The sequence below is a fragment of the Dendrobium catenatum genome, unplaced genomic scaffold (assembly GCF_001605985.2).
Source record: "Dendrobium catenatum unplaced genomic scaffold, ASM160598v2 fragScaff_scaffold_1520, whole genome shotgun sequence".
Classification (NCBI taxonomy): domain Eukaryota; kingdom Viridiplantae; phylum Streptophyta; class Magnoliopsida; order Asparagales; family Orchidaceae; genus Dendrobium; species Dendrobium catenatum.
The window spans coordinates 564,261-584,773 of NW_021319982.1; the positions used below are offsets into that span (position 1 = coordinate 564,261).

Here is a 20,513-nt window from a genome sequence, read left to right on the forward strand (position 1 = left end):
CACGCGGATCACATGTGTACATTTTATAAGGGAAAGCCAAGATGGTGTGATCGAGACCAATGGGTTGCAGGCAGGCTAGTCTTGCAGGAGGGTTGGTGTTGCAGTTCGGTTGTAGACATGAGTGAAGGCAGTGCCACAAATTAACTATCGTACAATTGCAAGTGTGAAAAGGATCAGGGTGCTAGTTGCGCTCTCACGGGATCGAAAAGATTGTTTGCAAGAACAAAGGTTACGGGTGCTGGTACGCAGGGGCGAGTGCTATGAGGAGTGTGGGAAAGCGCTAAGCAAGGCACGGGCAAGGCGTTACGTGGGGGCGCGGGCAAGTGCTGTGCGGGCCATAGGTGGAGCTGGGTCAGAGCAAGTGAGCCGCTCTGCAGGCTTCGGGGTTGCAATCAAAATTAGGTGGAGCCTCAGGGTCGAGCATGAGACCGGCTAAGTTGCACGCGTAGGTGTGCACATGGGTTGCATGTGGATCTATATAGGAGTTCTTGCAAGCAGTCAAGCATGAGAGTTCGAGCTAAGTGCGGAAGACCGGAGTGGGCCTGTGAGTGGGATTGCTGTCATTTTTTGGACATGCAAGATATAAAAAGGATTGGATCCGCGTATGGGAGCAAAAGACAGGTTTCAAAGTTGCAATCAGTTGTGGATCCAGAAGCGGGGTCGGATGGTGGATTCCGTGTAGGCCGGGATCTTGGTCATGATTGCAAGTAATTAGGTCAGAAAGCACGAAGGGAGCTTGGCGGGGCGGTTGGATCCGAGCAGGCTCGAGTTCGTGAGATGCAGCTGGAGGAGATTGTCAAGTATTTTTTCCCTCATCGTTTGTAAATGTTGGACCATTATGGAGATTATTATAATTAGTCAAATTTTATGTTAGTTGTTCACAAGACATCATATCAATATCTTTTTTTTTTCTATATACAGGCTTATAGGTTGATGTAATAGACACCCTCAATTGAAAGGAATAGAAGAATTTTTTTAATAACTCTCTTCCGTGCCCCTCTCTCTCTTCCAAGAAGCTCCCAACACACCCTAAAAATTTTCAGGATCCTACAACTTTTTATATATGTATAAAATTTTTGTACAACACTATGATATTAAACTCCTATTTTGTTACAAATTTTCTAATTCACAATAATACGTAAATCAAATACGCACTTCCTAAACAAAATAAGTTAATTCAAATAAAATTTATAGTTAGAAGCTAACTTAATAAATAAATTTCTTATAAATTTGTATCGAAGGTCCGGAATCATTTCGGATTGAGGGGAGGGTATGTATACCTAATCTTTCTTTACTAACTGGGCTGACGGCGTGCTGCCACACTGAGAGGTTGGCCGAGGAGAGAAGCCATGGCGATTACGGGCGACCCAAGGGTCTTGGCCGCTCTAAACCCTTTTCCGAAGATCCCTTCTAGGCTTACGTTCGTTTCTTCTTCTTCCCTGTATTCATTGTCCTCGAAGGTCCACTTTTTCTCTTTCTATTAATTGCAAATTAGTTATTTTGCACCTGCAATTTGCTTTTAAGCGGCGATGTAGTTGTCTCTAGCATGTGGGAGTATCAGCGCTTGTACCGACGGGCTTTTGCTTTTCATGCTTCGTTTATCGATTTTGTTGATACATTTTGGTGTCCTCCGCTTATTTTCATTTTTTCAGGAAGGATTCAAAATGGAGCTGTGGAGCGATTTTCTAGCAATGATAACTCAGCTCCTGCCATAGTTACAATGATTTTAAAATTGAGGAAATTTATAGGATATAATGTTGGAGTATCACGGCGTAAATTGCATATTATATTTTTGTTTTTGTTGTATTTTTTTGGTGTATTTTGTCCTTTGAGTTCCAGATCAAATCCTTTTGAGGCATTGCTTTGGAAGGATGGAATATCGGTGTTAATGGGGAGGATGAATGCTATAGGTGGTTAGGTTAATTGAAACCTTTACTATTTGCTGAGAGGTGGAAGGTTGAGTGGTTTTATTTGTGGAGTTAAGGAAAATGTGAGGACTCGGTTTTGAGGTATTAAGGAATTGGCTGACAGCTCCTTATGGGAATTTGGGTTTATGGTTTTGTGGAAGAAGTTAAGGCTTGTGCGAAATGGTGGAGGTGAATTAGGGTTTACTTAGGGTTGAAAACCAAGAGCACATGATGTAAGGTTTCAATGTCGGAGTGAAAACTATGGCTTTTAGGGCTTCAAGGGATTGTGGTAGATTGTGTAGAGACATGGGAATGGAGAATAGAATTAGAGTTAGAGAGAGTAAAAAGAGATAACAAATCCTTATCAAAATAATCACCTAGGTTTGGTCACCGAGCTGTCTACAAGCATTCAGGGGGGGAACTCCATCTGAATTTGTCAAAATAAGAATTTCTTTAATGCATAAACAATTCTAGTTAAGCGCATTTCAGGTCAGATCAATTCATAAAAGTAGCTGACTTAAAAAAAATCAAACAGTGGGAGCTACTGACATAAGCATGGATGGATTAATTACAGGAACTCCTTAAAATATGGAGATGCGGTCTTCAAGCCTTGATTTGAGTGATGCCTTGAATTGTAAAATTTGAACATTGAATTGAGTAGATGAGGTGGCTAAGCTTAAATTCCAACCATGAGGGGCGGCAAAAGAAATCCAATCCCCTTGCCATTTAAAACATGCATGGAATTAAATCATTTCAAGGCTCATGCAAGATCATGGAACTTGGTCTGTGATTTTATCATGGGTCAATGCATTACTTGATGTTGTACATGCATCACTCTTTTTTCAGCACTTGCCATTCCCTTTGTAAGGGGATTGTGCTTGGGGTTTTAAGTTCTCGTGGTTTTCATAAAAAAATTGTTATATTCATCGCCTAGCTGTTTCTTCACCATCACTTTTAAGTTTTAAATTGCTTAACCATTAAAAAAGTAGACGTTTCCATTTTTGTATGTATTTTGCAAGAATATCTCAGGTTCATTTAAATAGGGCTTAGTGCTCTTAGGATACACCATGACAAATGAAGTGAATTTATATTAATGTTTTGTTGTGGGAAGCTTTCATTTTGGTTTCTAAATGCATTCCTATCGTAACTAGAGTGTTTTGTTAATTAAGTTTACCGTGAGCAACAAAGAAATGAACAATTAAAAACTTCTGTGTTGTTTTCATTTCATTATTAATTTCTTATTGTTTTCTTTCCAATATTTTATTACATGAAAAGTTGCTTTTAGCTCCTTAAAATATTTTGTTGATATTTTTTGTGTTCCTCTGCGTCGTTGAATTTAAAGATTTCTTTTGCTCCCTTACAAATTTTGTGTTGATCTTTTTGTGCCCCTCTATCTATCATCTTAGAAGGCTGTTTCCTGCATAAGTCCTTTGCACTTTTTACACTGTTGACTGCTACGTCCTTGCAAATTTAACAATTTTCAAACCAGGGAATTAATAACAGGATAAGAAGGCATCCTGAAAATTTATGTCTTCTCTGTGTGGTTATACCTTTTAACATACTGATGTCATGATCAGCACTCTTAACCTATTTGTATTTAGATGCATAATTTCACTTACATGCTTATAGCATTCTAGAAACTTATCTTTGGCTAATAAGTTCCATCAATTTCATTGATATGTTTCACACATTTTAGTGTACAAGTAATGTCTATTGTGTTCACTATTGTTGTAATAATCATAATGAAGCCAAACTTTGAAACTGAACCAAGCACCTTGATATAGCCAGGTAAAACTCTAGATCCCTTTTAGAGGTATACTGTGAAAGAGAAAACAAACTGAGCTGTTGTGGTTAATTGGTTGGAATTTTGGTTTTGGAGTTGTGACACTTTTTGGATACAGCGGAGTTGTCTTAGCTGTTTTCCTCTTTAAAGTTCAAAGAAGTTCTGGGTTTTTATATGGTTTTTTCATTATTTTATTTTTTTATAGGATTAATTATAGATATTTGGATGCTTTGGCTGATTCAGTCATATGGGCCTACTAATTCTGTTTTGGTTGATTTGGCCTGAGAACCGAGATACTTGAAAATTGATAGGTCGGTTCATGAACCGACCCAGCCGGCCCCACTAGGGCTGGCCCTTGTGTACAGGAGGCGGTTCAAACCACCTAAGTTATAGGGGCCCACGCCCCTATTCGGTTACTGCCCAATAATAATGGGGTCCACTATTTAAATTAACTTGAGTTGAGCTATTTTTGGCAAGGGGGTTGGGCGGCTAGGGCTAGGAGGGAATCTTTTATTAGAAAATTGAGGCTATAAAAATGCATGAGAGGGAAGGGGTAGAGCATGCATGATCATTATTTCTATTGGAGTCTTTTGGGGGTTTTGGGCTCTAGACTTATTGTCTAGAGATTGGGAGAGAACGATCCTCCTTTCGAATATAAGATCAATTGTAGCTTTGCTTTATGTTTTGTTTTTTTGTTCTATATAATATAAATTACTATTTTGAGTTGATTTTGTTGAGGATCTTGTGTAATTTCTCGCTGTTTTACCAATTTATTGTTAGGGTTGCTTTCGAACTCAAGTATTTCCGATAGGATTACTTGCGAACTCAAGTATTTCCTATCAAAAATCTAGCATCTCACTTCTAGTTACTAGAAAATACTGCTTAAAGAAATACTGTTTATAAAAGGGCATCTTGAATTTGCACATTAAAGGTGGAAGGAAGTCATTCAGGGATATATCTTCTTATATCCATGAACAAATGCATGATAGGTAACAAAGGAGAAATAAGTAAACTGGTGGAAAACAATACAATCAATATTGCCTTTGCATGCTCACGCTGACAATGGCACTTACAGGTTGTTCTGTGCTTAACCAAACTGATGAAAGTTGATAAAATATGCTTGTGGTAACCTGCTTTTTATTGGTGCAGTATTTCTGCGATTTATTACGGTAGCATAAATGCTGTTAATTAGGTACTTCGTCCTAATATGATACGATAAAATTGTGGATGGTTTTTTGTTGTTGTGGCAATCAGGATCAATACTTAAAGGTCTTATGATTATTAAGCTACAATTAAATATTACAATCATACAGTAAGGTTGTAGGGACAATGTGATGTAATACAATTCAAGAATATGTGTTGAGGCTGTGCTTTTTATATTTTTTACTATATAAGGTTTTGTGCAATAAATTATTTTTCCTTTTATTGATATAATCATAACTCTTGCTTGACTTAATAGCAAAAGTTGAGGTTGTGATCTTTCTTGCTAAACCTTCATCCTTCCTTGACCTCACAGAGGTCGAGTGGATTAAGAAGTGCTTGAGAATGCGTATTTGCCTTGCTAACTTAGGTCTATAATTCTTGCACCTTTGTTGTAAGGGAAATAATGGTGGAAGCTTGTTTGATGATTTCTGGATTACAAATTTATGGCTGGAACTCGCAAAGCAAACATAATAATGCCTTGCCTTCAGCTTTATTCTACCTAATGCAACTATATAATGTAATATTATAATATATAAAGCCACCCATGTGATAGTTAACGGTTCATAAATTAAAATAAATGTTTATCCATTTTTTGATGAAAAAAATGCCAAATGATAATTTAATAATCATCCAAATAGAAATTTCGCATATAAATTTAAAACCAAGAAAAACCACTCCGTAATAAAAAAGCCTAGATTGTTTAAATTTTTACCAAATTCTATTAGGCAGGTGGACTAATAACTAAAAAGATAGAGTAAAAGTGATCAAGGAAATAAATCACCATAGTGATAATTTAGGCTGCATCCCTTAAATTTGATGGTGATTACTTGCTCCAAATTATATCCAAGTAACACTCATGCACAAAGAGAAAGCAAAAAAACTAAAATAAACTATTATTGAAAAAAATCTCTATTGCATCCCTCTTGAACCCCGTTTTTATACTAGTAAATAACAAAAACATTATGGCAGTGACTTGCTCCCATAGATAGAGTACTAAATCATGGATAACAATTTATTAGGAAATCATGTTTTATAGGTGAGCAGATAATCTTTAAGTCACCAGAACAAGGAATTTGTATCTTCAAACCTGAAATCCTAAAGTTACGGTTGAGTCAATAACTAACCAAACTATGGAAAGTTACGGTTGAGGCAATAACTAACCAAACTATGGCCCATTTGAAAGTCCACAACAGCATTTAGTAGACACTTAATCAGGGAACCCAAACAACAACACAAAAACAACCGTAAGTAATGGCCCACCCCTAGGTAATCCATAAAGAACCAGAAATTTTATTTTTGAAAGCTAAAACCCAACAGATGGTCCACCAAATGCACAAACACAATTGATTGATCCACAATAATAATGACAATAACTGATCCATAATTGAAAGACCCAAAATTAGAATTACATTTGTTGAACTAGAGAGATAAAATGACGAACTAATCCAAAACCCATTTAATCAAGTAACCAAATATTAGCCAAATGATCCAAGGGCCTTTGATGCAAGTGGCAGGAAATTGTGTGCAAGCCCTTGGGTAGTTTCCTTCCTTTCTACTCCTTCGCTCTAAATAAATTCACTATTTTGGACAAATTTTCATTAATAAAAAATTTCCAAATATGAAATCTGGTTATATGGGATGCTCCCTTTCCTAGTGGTTCTAGATTTATGAAGAAAACCAAAAAAGAGAGGAGGGAGAGATGGTAAATGCTGCCCTTCTCTATTGTAACAAGCACACAAAGAGCAAGGGAGAGAGGGAGAGAGACTAAATGCTGAGGAGAAAAAATGTACACTCAGTTCTGGAACTTGGAGTTCTATATTTTTCATTGCATCTAAAGGTCATCTTTATAATACAAAAGGTAAATTCAAATCCCTAACTAAATGCATGAACCAAGGAAAAAATATGTCATTACAATTAGAAAGAGGTAACAATTTATTTTAGATTTTATTTAATTAATCCATAAATACAAGGATTGACCAATTCTTAAGCTTAAAATTGAGGAAAAGGATAAAAATAAGAGATAAGCGCCCAACTTTAACCCTAAGTAGTTTTGACACATCAACAAAACCGCTACTGCTTTAAACCAGTTGGCCTGAGGAGAACCAATTTTTTCCTTTATGACTAGTTGTGAATTGCTTATTTAGATTTTGGTAGCCTTTGGATTCAAATCTATTTGGATCATAGCTCCCTCTTTTACTTCATTCATTTCTGCGAATAATAATAAATGGTGTAATAATCTGTTAGACCGATCGAGTAGGGATCTACCTTGTTATCGACCTGTTACAGGAGGCGAACCTATTTCGCCTCAAACTCCCGTCAGCCATTTGAAGAAGGAAATTAAGGCTTGGCTAGGAGGGAAAATTCAAAGGATGAGTTATTTTGAGATTTTCATAATTATTGTTTGCTTTAAGTAGGTTGTTTTCCTAGGGTTGGGGAGGGGTTATTTGCTAAAATTAGATTGTTCTTAGGGTGTTTGGGCTCTAGCCGACGGCTAGAGATTTGGGAGAGTCGGAGCTTCATCTCCAATTGAAGATCCATTGTATCTTGTTTATTTTCTTCTTATATCATCAATTAAAAAGATTTTTATCTGGTTATTTCTCTTAATTCTTCTTGGGGATTGTGTTGGGGATGCTGAAGTTAAATTTCCGTCAAGGAATTAGCAAATTTATAAGAGCACTTCCTATCAAATTAGTAGCAGAGCTTTGTTCTGGGCGGAAAAATAGGACTTATTGATTTATGCTGTGTTTTGCCGCTCTGTATTGCTAATGTTTGCTATTTGAAGACTATACCCATTGTTTTTTGTCGTTTTTGTTATTTGGTGCCTAGATTTGGGTGCCCATAGCAAGAAGAAAGGTAGAAGTATTGGAGGGGAGATCGGACAATTGTAATCTAAAATTTTGGATCTCCCAACTCAATTTTTCATATTTCAAAAGTCAAATTGCAGCCGTTCATGAGAAGATCGATGAAAAATTCTCCATCCTGAAGGAGATGTTGAAGAAGTTTCTTGAGGGCCAACCCAAAATGGTGAGGGCAAGGCTTATGTTGATGATGACATATTGGGTTATTGTCTTCACCATGGTTTTTTTGTGATAAAGCTTGATACTAATGTGTTACTCGGATGCAAATTCATTTGTCTTTTTTTGTTTATAATTTCTTCAAACTGTTTAACACGTGGTGAACGGTATGCCAAGATTTTATTCATATAAACTTCTAGCTAGTAGTTTGTTAGGTCATGTCTCTGCTTATTACAGAGTGATGGGGCTGTTCATGTAAGCTTTCCTAAGTACTTCATCAATTATTTCAATCTTGGAAATTCTTCATTATTATTTATAGAATTAGATAGTTTGTACATTTCTTTGTTGTTCTTTTTCATATTTGTAGTTCCTAGTGGACCTTGATTATTTACGTTGACTTGAAACTGGTGATGCCATATTGCCATGTTTATTCAATTTGCGCCACAGAAGGTTGACTTGAGGGTATTCCCTTCTGTTCAACTGAAACATGATACTACACCTACTTGATTTGTTCATCCTTTCTTTCTTGTCCTATCTTTTGGTCTGCGCTTTAGCATGTCATTTTAGAGTTTAATTAATTAATTAATTTTATTATTATTATTATTATTATTGTTCTGGCTGATGCAACTGAACCAGCTCGCCAGCTGACCTGCTATACTCTTTAGTTTTCTCCAGCAGTTGCATGAAATTGCCAGCACTTTCCTTGTGGGAGATTTGCATGCCGGTTTGGCTAGTTTCTTACTCTCTCATGTAGTAGAATAGTCGTACTCTCTTGAACAATACAGATATGGCAGGCGTTAACAAGTGTTTCTCTTTCAAATGGTTGCCCACTTTTGATATTCCCAAAAGATAGTCTCCTTTATAAGCCGCATTGTTCTACTGCAAATAATAAATATTCATGAGGTTTCACGCACGACATGTGGTGTTGGTCAAGAAAAAATACACAACTTAGATGGAGACAAAGAAGAGTGTGGTTAGACACTTTGACTTCTCATTCTCTTTACATCACTTTCTGTCTCTTTCTATCTCTTTCTTGTTACTCAATGAGTAACATACCTTAGATTTTTTCCCTACTACATGGTTTTGTTAGACCGGTCCCTATTGGACCGGTCCAACCGGCCCCTTGCCTAGGGCTGGTTCAAAATTACAAGAGGCGGATCAAAGGTGGTCGGTCCTCTTGAATTTGCCGCCAAGACTTAGGAGTGGGGCACACTAGGAGTAATCAGGAAGCAAGAGGGAGTCACTGCTAGGGTTAGAGAGGGAGTTATGCTTTAAATAGGAGGAGATTAGGAGGATTAGGGCATACAAAAATATTGTGGCCGTTCTTGTTCTTAGAGTTGGGTGACTTGGGCTCTAGCAGCGTCTAGGGATTGGGAGAGATAGATCCTCCTTTCGAATTGAGGATCAATTGTATCTTGCTATTTTCTTCCGCTAGTTGATTATTGCTACTATTTTCTGATTTTTTCCATTGATTTGGTGGATTATTCTTGCTGTTTTTGCTTTTATTGTTAGGGTTTACTTGAAATCTTCGAGTATTTCCTAACAAGTTTCACTTGTTGTTCCATAATGAGTCAATAGATGTTGGATTCTTTTACCATTGAGCTTTGTGATCATATTACATTCAACTCCTTGCATCGCTGACCAACATCGATTTGGATCACTGAAGTCATTATTTAAATAAAATAGTGAAACGCCTTAATGAAAAAAAAAAGTCTATCCATCTCTTGTTGGTTCTTTAATTTATATCTAACCGTACACTAATGATGGCGAAATGCTTAATAATTATTATTGAATTACACCTCAGGATAGGCTTTTTTTAATCTTTTATTAAGCAACCATCTGAAAGGACAGCTGAAAATGTTGTTTCATCAGAGATAAGGTAATCACCAACAATTCATGATCCATTTTTCTTAGAACAGTGTTCTGATAGGAAACACTTGTAGATCTCGAAGTAATTCCTACAAATCTTTAGAAAACAGTGAGAATTCTCCACAAAAATCAACACAAAATTAGGAAAATAGTAGATAATTTTATTATTTGATGAAATGGAAACGGAAAGTACCAAGATACAATTGATCCTCGATTTGAGAGGATTTATCTCTCACAATTCTCTAGACGCCGCTAGAGCCCAAAAATCTAAGATAGATCTCAAATTTCAGCCAAATTCAAGATGCCCTAACCCTAGGAAAACAAACTATTTAATGCATACAATCCAAATAAAAAAATGCATACAATCCAAAAGGAAATATCTAAAGTCCCTACATTCAAATTTCCCTCCTAAACTTCTCCTACAACCTTCCTAATCTGCTCTTTTGAACTGGGCAGTTTGATTGGCCCGTATAGGAGGCGGAGAGGTTCTGCCTCTGTTCCCCATGAGCCGGTCCCGTATGGACCGGCCAGACCGGTCTAACATGCTCTCCTCAAATTTTGCATATTTGTTTGATTTCAGTTTCAGAGAGATGCATATGTTGTTCATATGTTCTACTTGATAATCATCAGCAATTCAGTACCCGTTTTTTAGGATGGTGTTCTTCACATATTCTACTCCATAATCATCAATAATTCAATATCCGTTTTTCTTAGGATATTGTTCTTCTCGTTAAATTTTCCATAATTGTTTGATTTCAGTTTTAGATGGATAAATATATTACTTATATGTTCTACTTGACATACTTACTACATAATATGCTAAAACTTCTCATTTTAAAAATTTCCTTGCAGATGCAGTTCAGTGCCTATGCAGAAGGAGCAACTAATAATTTTAAGATTAAGCACAGAAGCCAGCACGTATTATCTTTTGATCATAACAGACCACAGAGAAACTACCACTGCTATGGAATAAAGTCAGACATACCTTCAGCAACCATGAATCAGGATGCAGATGTTTTCCTCCTTAATGCTGTCAGAATGAGCTTCCTCGAGCGCTTAGCTCTGGCATGGAAGATACTATTCCCTACAACTACTGACAGGAGAAATTCAAATGCCAAGATTGCAAAACAGAGGCTCAAGATGATCCTTTTCGCAGATCGATGCGCGGTTAGTGACGAAGCGAAGCAGAAGATTGTGAGCAATATCATCAAAGCTTTGTCTGATTTCGTCGAGATAGAATCGCAGGATAAGGTTCAGCTAAGCGTTTCTACAGATATCGACCTCGGCACCATGTACTCTGTCACAGTCCCTGTCAGGCGCGTCAAACCCGGTTACCAACAGTCGGATGAAGAGTACTCTGGAATAACTGGAATTGAGTTCAAGGATAGAGGAGAAACTTCTGGATGTGTTGATGTCCAGTTTGATTTTTATGTTCCTAGTGAAAAAAAGCATCAGATACCTTAGCAACTTCTCTAAAAAAGTTTTTCTGTAAGTCCAGCTTTCTGAAACATTTTCAAACTGTTAGGTGTATATATAATCCAGGAACTTTGAGCAACTTTTGCTGGGATATCTGTAGTAGTCAGAAAAAACTAGCTTTCTGCAAGTATATTGTTCAGTTTAAGAGTTTTCTTGTTAGGTAGCCTTTGATCTTGGAATTGAGTGGCTTTTCTGAGCTAGATCAAGTTAATTGTTGGATGAGAGTTTGATTATTTGAATTTTGGTATAGATGTTTGCTTGATAATGAGATCTTTTCTTGATCGAGCTTACCGCAAATTGAACTTTTAGTGAGCAGGATTTGATAAGGGTAGTAATTTATTTCTGTTTGGAGTTCTTCTCTTGATTCTATTTGAAATTTTTACTAGGAAGCGTTTTATATCAATTATTGCTGTTTTGCCATGTTTTTCTGAATAGTCCAACGCACTTAGATCAATAAATTTCAATGAGTTTTAATGATTTAAAATTTTAATTTAAGTGAGATTTAAGTTTTGTTTGGGACAAATTTCTTACTGCTTTTTAAATCAAATTTTTAGTAAAAAAATTAAAAATTTTGTATTAAAAAGTTATTCTAAGAAGCAATAAAAAAGCCGTCTTAAACGAAATTTTAATGATCTCGATGGCTAGCTTTCACAATTATTAGAATTAAGCCAAATTCATTAAGGCATTCAAACATTTGACCAGGCTTCACAAACTATCGACGGAAGGAAAAAAAAAATCAACCAAATCAGTAAAACAAATAGGTGAATGCTAAAATTACAATCATATATTTATTGAAAAATATGCATTTTAAGTACATATTGAAACTTCTGATGTGCTTGAGAATTTTGCAACTGGAGCCAAATCAAAGCTGAGTTTCAAGAAAATTGTTAAAACCAACAAAAAGTAGTATAATGTGACCAATCTCAAAGCTAAATGACTAAAAACTTTGGCTCTCCAACAACATATTGGAATTTATCCACTGATATTGATTTGGTTTGAGGAGAAATTATTTTGTCCGGAGTCCGGATGCAATTCTATATCCGAAGACAAATCAGGTGCAACCATGTCAACAATACCGAGCCGCAATACCAAGCGAATGAGTAACGTGACACATTCTAATTGGTCTCCAGACGGCGTTCGGCATCCGCACAGAATAATTAATCTCATTTGAGACAGCTTTTTTATTATTTTCTAAAATGGTTTTTTAGTATAAAAATTTTTTGAACTAACATTTTTTTTACTAAAAAAATTACTTTAAAAAAGCAATAAAAAAGCTGTCTCAAACGAAGCCATAGTGTATCTGCTTGAATTTGCAATTAAATTAACTTTAAGAAAAAAAATAATACAGCTCACCTTTCATGCAAATGAAACTAAGAGAACTATGATGATTAAAATAATTCACTAAAATGTTTATTATCCACTAGTTCTATCATTCTATGACATAGTTGCCACCAATAGCAGCAGAGGTTGGAGGGCAAAAGGGTTTTTAGATTACAATTGGCATTGTAAGTTTGTAATAAAATAGTCAATCCAACCAGAAACAGTCGTGTTCATTTAGCCTTCAAGCATAGCCTTAGCTGCATCAATAAGTGATTTTCTTAATTCACCAGTTGCTCTACCAAGCACAGTATAGCCTTCCTTGTCTTCGATGTCAATGTCAGCTCCATGCCTAATCAGGAGGAGAGCAACCTAAAATATGACAAGAGTAGCATTTTTGATAGCAAGAAGATGAATTGAAAAAAAAAAACAATTATATCATTCAAAATTTCTTTATTTACAAAATTACTAATCTACATAAAAAAAAGAACCAACTCATGTATTTATATGTGCTATGATCAGCTTATTGCGTGTTTACTGAAATTATAAAGTATGGTTTGAAATTTTAATACGTTCTTCAAGATTTAGGTTTCGTTTGAAAAAGCTTTCTTACTGTTTCTTAAAATAATTTTTTATTACAATTTTTTTTTTTTGGTACTATAAATTTTTTTGTATTAGAAAGCTGCTTTAAGAATTAAAAAAGTCATCCCAAATGAAGCCTTAGATGCTTTTGTATCTTCATCATCCCACGAGATGCCTAAGAGATACACTGGAAAACCCAATTTGATAAGATGTGTACCACATTATGATCAATTAAACAATACCTTGAAATTCCAACTTTTACAAAATTCTGCAATGTTAATGTCATTGTATGCTACTTGTCGAATGGAGCAATTCAACATATGTAACTATAGGTCAAATTATGAAGATTTGAAAGTTAGGGAATTAAATCAAATTTATTTTTTTCGTAAGTTAAAAAAAAAGAGATAACTATTTAAAAATAAAGTTTATTGTAGGATTTATACGGTTAGTATATTTAACACTTCTAATTTAACAGGGTTCAATTATTGACAGGGGCATTGTATTGCGAGGGAAACTGATAATTATAATCATATTTGCAATGTGGAAATTGGAATGTGCCGTATATATATAGGAAGACATAAGGTATCCAAGTTTCTGAGTCCGCGCGACGAAAGATAAGATATGCATTTTGTTAATATAGTAGGCTACTATAATTATTATTATATACGACTAAATTTAATAGTTAGGTGTACAATTGATCTCGGCATTACACACTTATAATTAGCCTGAAATTGTGATTTATATAACCCTTTCATATGTAAGTTGTCATATATTATGATCATGTTATATTTTGCGATCATGTGCAAGTATATTATGTTGTACCTTGTGATAAGTATTTATACAGTCATACTTGCCTATATGTTGGTACATCTGACAATCATACTAAATTGTTTGCATATGCATGTTTTTATATATAGACAAATGTCACATAACTTGAAAGTAAAAATGCAATGATAAAAAAAGCTTGAGAATGTTTCATGCTAGGTGGCAGGTGAATAAGGCAATGCGATCCTAGTGGGAAGTGCAACCTTGATACTATATGAAGCCTACAAGTGATAGAGATAGTGTGACCTCAGGAGCCTACGGGCTATGATATGAAGTCTACGGTCGATAAAGGTAATGTGACCTCAGGAGCCTACAGGTTATGATATGAAGCCTACAGGTGATAGAGGCAATGCGACCTCAGGATCCTACAAGCTATGATATGAAGCCTATGGGTAATAGATGCGGTGCGACCTCATGTGCTTATAGGCTATAGACCTAGACCTAACCATATAGACATGACACTTTCTAAGATTGGAAAAAAGAAGTTATTTGATGAACTGAAAAATATAGGATTATATTATGATGTATGAATTATTCATTGAATACATTTATGTGATTGATGATGTTGGCAATATTTGAAATGTGATGATAATATTGGCATTATGAGGCATAGTCGAAAGTTTGGTTCAAATGAACATAGTTCTTACATGCGACATTATTTTTACCTATTAAATAATTTTATACTATGCGTATCTCCTTTTGAACAATTACATGCAGTTCTTACTTCCACTTGTTGATACATAAGTATTGTGTTTCATATACTTGAATACAACATTAGCATTGCATATCTTTCTAAGTCTTATAGCTCACCAAATTTTATTTTGGCTGTTATTACAAGAAATGGTAGGGATAAGGTGGAAATCGATTAGACTCGGGTAAATTTTAAAACTATGTTTAATTTTATGATAGCATGAGATGAGTCCTAAGCAGAGGTATGTGAATTATTATTATGAAAATACTTTTATGTGGTTAGTTGCTCTGTAATTACATACTTAAGAAGTGCATGAAAAAAATTGAATGTTTTCATATTAAGTGGCATGAAGATAGTTGATAAAGTTTATGTTATGAATTTTTAGGAATTATCTGATTTTATGTGTTGCACCCTACATTGTTTGGAAGGGGTGGCATGGGGTGTCACATACACAAACTATTTCGTTCACCTCATCCATTGCAGTCTACAATAGCAAAACTTCAAGTGAAGAGTTTTTTCAAGCCAGGAGAATCGATACAATACATCAAGCTTCATGAGATCCAAATTTGGTTAAATAATTCCATATTTATGTTGTTGCATTTATACTTTTCTTTTATTATTTGTATTTGTGATGTGTTTGGATATCATGCAATAGAACGTGCTTATCTTTTAGATAGGATTATTTTAGTCATGCTTTATTTTACAATTGGTATATTACAAGTGCTCCTTCAACCTACTTATGTTGTAATCAAAGATATATTGTATTCAACTAACTTAAAATTCCTTCAACCTATCCGCTTTTCCCAACCGAATTATCTCTCCACTTTTTAATTATTATCCCTCTTTTTCTACGCTCTCTTGATCTCTTCCTTTCTCCCTGTTTGACAGCAAACATTTATTCCTACTTCCATACCTTATCTAGTTTTCTTAAAATATTGCAGCAAAGCAAGTGCTGATGTGGACATCGACCAGAGGTTCAGACATGTGTATCGCCGTAGACAGCGCAGATCGACAGCCGCGATTCAGAGTTTATATTTCTAGTTATTTATGTATTTCTTTTATGCATTTTTCTTTTTATTTCCTATTGTACCCCTAGTATAAGCTGAGTCATGAGTGTAGCCCCGAGGGCAAAAGAGTCATTGTATTTCCTTTTATGTTGGGACCTATATATAGGTTTTATACTAAAAAGTGGCTTTAGAAAAAGTTAAGAAAGCTGTCCCACAGTCCCAAATGAAGCCTAAGTTGCATTTTGAAGAATTTGGTTTGAAATAATTTCCAACCTAACGGACCTTTAACAAAACTATTACCATCCAAAACCAAAATATCCTCACATCTAATTGGGCATCTTGATATGGCTCGAGCAAACTGGAATTCCTTCCAGATCATGTCTGGGTGATTGCATTCCATAACAATTATCCCACAACAAGGCCATTCTTTGACTATGGGTGTGCTAAGAATAATGACTTAACGAGATGTAAGGAAGCCTCAACAGTTTGATGCTTGAGCGAGAAGAACAGTGCTTGTTGATGAGGTTATTGGCTATTCAAATCCCTTCAAAAGTTAAATCTATTGATGAATGAGCCAACCATGCCCTCCCTCACTCCCTTCCTCAAAACTAGTCATTGTTCGAAAAAGCAATTTCAATAGAATCATGGCTTAATATCAAATGTTCACCATGCTCCAAAGATGAATCATCTCAAACCAAAACCAAAACCGAATGGAATGATTTCTAACTTCATCTCTAAGAGCTTCCAATGCAACTTTTTTTAATGTAATTCAAATGAGATTTTTAACGCGCAAAAGTAAAACTATAGATGCCCAACAGTAACAGCAAAACCAGAATATTTTTTAATCAAACATGTAAAAATGCATCGACTCTTAATAAGACATATTGGAGAAAAATGATTCATGTAACTAACTCTATGCAGTGGGATAAAAGTCTTAATATTATTGTTGTTATTATTGTATTGTTATTTAAAAATGCATTTTAAACTATAGATAAAAAAAGAAGAAACCTAAAAACACCTGCACTTCCCACACTACTAATTTCATTAACCAAATAAGCACAATTCATGAACAAAAACCTTACAAAAGCTATTTTGGTTGTTTGAATTTAGAAGACGTGTTAGACCGCTCCATTGGACCGGTCCACACAGGACAAGCCCGTGGGAACAGAGGCGGAAGATTTCAGCCTCTTCGGTATGTCGTTCGAATCGCAGGAGCCAAACAAGCAATTTAGGAAGGATTTTTGAGGGAGTTAGGAGGGAAATTTGAATGTAGGGACTGTTTAGGGATTTCATTTTTGATTGTATGCATTAAATAATTGTTTTCCTAGGGTTAGGGCCTCTTGAATTTGGCTGAAATTTGAAATCCCTTAGGTTTTTGGGCTTTAGCAGCGTCTAGAGATATGGGAGAGATAGATCCTCTTCTCGAATAGAGGATCAATTGTATCTTAGTATTTTCCGTTTCTATTTCATCAAATAATACAAATTATCTACTGTTTTTGTGATTTTGTGTGGATTCTTGAGGAGAATTTTTGCTGTTTTCCAAAGATTGATAGGACATTCTTGAGATCTTCAAGTTTTTCCTATCAACATGTTTTACAATAAGATAAATTTCTTAGATTCCATTCTTTGGCTGGATGTACATAGAATCAACATGACAACATGGGGTTTACACTCTACAAACACTTTCAAAATTCCTCAAAGATGATAACTTTATTTTCACTCAAAACGAATGTAAACAATATCAAATTTTCTAAAAAAAATATTTTCTAGCTACAACCAATTAAATGAGCCCTAATAGTACAGTAAATTCATTTTTTAATTATGAAAGGAATCTGCAGAAGGTCAGGCATAAACGTAGGCACTCTAGATTTATTTGAGATTTTGTTGCTCAAATTTTAGAAAGATGTGTTGTGGAAGCTGATCCTGATATATCCTCTGATTTTTGCAGTTATCGGTTAAAATCCAACCTATAAAATACTTGCAAGACCTCCATGTATTAGTACGATATATTTATGCATTCACAAATTTAAATCATATTAATCAAACTCATTTAGTAATATACAATGAACTAAAATGAAATTTAAAATCTAAAATAAGTATACTTTTTTGCTTCCACATCTGACCAAAAAAAAAAAAAAACAAGCCCTTACCTCTTTGTTGCAACATATCACTGCCTGCATGAGAGCAGTTTGCCCTGCTCTATCAACAGCATCAATGTCTGCTCCTTCCTCAATCAATAGCTCACACAGTTCCAAGTGGCCTGTACTTGCAGCCCGATGCAGAGGGGTACAACCGACCTACATATATCATAATTGGGAACTTCAATGGTATAGTTTGCATGCAAAAATAATTATAAGATTTTCAAATGTAAATGTGACACATGTAATAACTAATAAGTTAGCATGATTGTTTCCCACCTCGTCCTTTTTATTGATTTTTGCACCATGAGATATCAGAGTTTCAGCTATCTTGATCCAGCCCTTACTGGCAGTATAATGAAGGGCAGTCCGTCCACCATTATTGGTCAGATTGACATCAGCTGCTGTTTTCGTATAAGCAGTGTCAATTGTAAGTGACCAAAGCGCAGATGATGAAACACAATATTGAAAGAAAAATGCAGCAGATGAACTAATGGAAATGAGAGCTCTTTAGTTCAAAAAAATCACCATTGGTATTCAAAAGACTAACCACTACCTACGAAAACAGCAGTGGTTTCCTAATAACAAAAAATGAAGAAGTGAACATTGAACAGTTAGTGTCGTTACAGATGGAGAGCTAATGCCACAAAAAAAAAAGAAAAAAAAAACACCATGAGAGATTGCAAGGGGTGAAATGGGTTCCTTTGCAATCCCACATGAATAAGATATATTGTAAGAATCCTCCCTACATCTCTTTAGTATTTTGCAAGGACAGAAGGCATGGAAGCACACCTGAACATGCCCAGCCTAACCAACAGTCGCAAGCTTCTCTTAGCTAACTGCAAACCCTTAAGGAGATTTTCTAAAGAGGAGAATAAGTCAAATGCAAATTTCATTCTAATTTAAATGCTAATTAGGTGTATAGGATGAAAAGATAATGCATGCACTTTAAAGAGCATTCAAATGCAATCTTATGTGCAAATTGTATTAGTATGTGTATTGGACTAGTTATAGTTGCTAATAATTTCCTAGAAGCCACATACCTATAAGCAGCTCAGCGTTTGTCGTAGAACAACCTTTTATATTTCATGAATTTTACTTCTTCCAATCAGGAAATATAAAAAAAAAAGGTTTACAAAAATGGTAAAATTCAAGCTTATAGCTTCATGTTCTACATGCATCTTCTGTTGTTCTTCAGAAATTTTGGGGGTAATGTTATCATAAAGATGAATAACACTAATATCTAAAATATAATAGTATTAAACCAAAATCATTTTCATAAATTTGATACCCCATCTAAATAACTCTAAACCAAACTACTCTAACAGTTCTATTAAGTATTTTCCACTAATGTAAAGTTTGTTAATTGCAAAGGAATCTAATTCTAAAGAAAAACCTATCAAATCTGGATTTGCTTCACCATTTTACCGCATTCCCCACTGCAGGGATGGAAATCCAATTCTATAACATAAGTGATAGTTATTTTCCATCCCAACTGTAGCTCACTACATTTGTATTATTTCATAAAGTTCTAATAGCAATGGTGTCTGTCAAAACAAGCCATCAGATTGATCTTATCAATAAACTTTAAAAAGCTGCATCTTGTAATATAATAGAATGAATGGATGAAAAAATAAAATGCAAATTCATGCCTTTCTTCTATAACTTGTTCATCTTCAGCTCACCATTCTCGAGCAGTATATTAACAATTTCTCCATTGCCGCAGCTCGCAGCAGAGTGAAGTGGCGCCCATCCATCCTCATCGGTGCTATTCACAATACCGCTAGCAGGACTCACGGCTGCTAAAAAGCTAACAACCTACATCACAAAAACACCAAAGATTGAAACTTTTTAGACTCTAATCAAACGACTAGCCTCTAACTGAAAATAGAGAGAGAGAGAGAGAGAGGATTGAAGATTGACCTCGATTCGGCCGGCTGAGGCGGCAACGTGGAGAAGAGAGCGGCCGTCCTCATTGATCAGAGAAAGTGCATGCCGGAGCTCATCTTCAGAGAGGTTTCTGAAGAACGAGGCGTTGCCGCTCTCCGCGGCCTTGAAGAGATCTTCTTTCTTTGGCGCGTCGATCTCCATAGCTTGGGCCATCGACCTTCGCTCTCTCACTCTCTCCCTTTCTCCCTCTCCCTCTCCTCTCTCTCTCGGGTTTTTCAGGGTTTACCAGCGTCTCGGGGCTTGCGCATACAAACTTTTATTTGGTCCGGTCACAGGAGGCTCTATCGTTAGGCCGCCCACCGCTCATTATTTATCATGCGCCCCCGACAATCCGATCCAGAACGATCCAAAATGGGTCGGTATTTCTAGAATTTGCTAATTTTGTTCGGCAATAATCAATATCAAGCAAATATCGAGTAATACCGAGCAAATACCGAGTAATTCTGAGGAATACCGAGTTGTACCGAATTTTTCTAGAAATACCGACCCATATTGGTCTTCACATAGCGGTATTTCTCGTTATTGCTAAGCAATACCGTGCAAATACCGAACAATACCGAGCAATACCGAGTTGTATCGAGTTTTTCTAGAAAAACTCGGTACAACTCGGTATTGCTCGGTATTGATCTTCACAGAACGGTATTTCTGGTTATTGTCAAGTAATACCTAGCAATACCGAGCAATACTGAGCAAATACCGAGTAATACCTCGCAATACGCGAACATAGCATTCCCGGGTTTCGGTCCGGGTC

General features: G+C 35.7%; 2 protein-coding genes across 6 annotated transcripts in view; one reads left to right on the forward strand and one right to left on the reverse strand.

Annotated features, from left to right (window-relative positions):
- The first annotated feature begins 1,245 nt into the window (after positions 1-1,245).
- Positions 1,246-11,520, forward strand: LOC110109229 (cell division topological specificity factor homolog, chloroplastic-like). 3 transcript variants are annotated; one of them, XM_028700446.1, is made up of 3 exons: positions 1,246-1,460; positions 7,720-7,917; positions 10,629-11,520. In XM_028700446.1, exons 1-3 carry the CDS (start codon positions 1,350-1,352, stop codon positions 11,238-11,240), a joined length of 921 nt encoding a protein of 306 aa, XP_028556279.1. In that variant the 5' UTR covers positions 1,246-1,349; the 3' UTR covers positions 11,241-11,520. The 3 variants fall into 3 exon arrangements, with proteins under 3 accessions (XP_028556279.1, XP_020695850.1, XP_020695851.1); XM_020840191.2 differs by lacking the exon at positions 7,720-7,917; XM_020840192.2 differs by lacking the exon at positions 7,720-7,917 and having other exon boundaries at positions 10,635-11,520.
- Positions 11,521-12,640: 1,120 nt separating this feature from the next.
- LOC110109188 (26S proteasome non-ATPase regulatory subunit 10) overlaps positions 12,641-20,513 on the reverse strand; it is a 14,567-nt gene continuing 6,694 nt past the window's right edge. The window contains exons 1-5 of one of the 3 annotated variants that reach the window (XM_028700434.1): positions 19,736-19,964; positions 19,498-19,630; positions 18,092-18,213; positions 17,825-17,971; positions 12,650-12,941 (exon numbers count right to left, since the gene is read on the reverse strand). In XM_028700434.1, the coding sequence (XP_028556267.1) occupies positions 12,807-12,941; positions 17,825-17,971; positions 18,092-18,213; positions 19,498-19,630; positions 19,736-19,915 (717 nt within the window). In that variant the 5' untranslated portion in view covers positions 19,916-19,964 and the 3' untranslated portion in view covers positions 12,650-12,806. Of the gene's footprint in view, positions 12,942-17,824; positions 17,972-18,091; positions 18,217-19,497; positions 19,631-19,735; positions 19,965-20,513 lie in introns of those variants that run through there. The other 2 variants (XM_020840130.2, XM_028700433.1) reach the window with 2 other exon arrangements.

What these genes read in the sequence shown, in the direction of transcription:
- LOC110109229 (XM_028700446.1), top strand. Translation starts at nt 1,350, where the DNA reads ATGGCGATTACGGGCGACCCAAGGGTCTTGGCCGCTCTAAACCCTTTT. An exon ending in TGTATTCATTGTCCTCGAAG is followed by an intron (nt 1,461 to 7,719) that starts GTCCACTTTTTC and finishes TTTGGTGCCTAG; the next exon opens with ATTTGGGTGCCCATAGCAAG. An exon ending in TTGAGGGCCAACCCAAAATG is followed by an intron (nt 7,918 to 10,628) that starts GTGAGGGCAAGG and finishes ATTTCCTTGCAG; the next exon opens with ATGCAGTTCAGTGCCTATGC.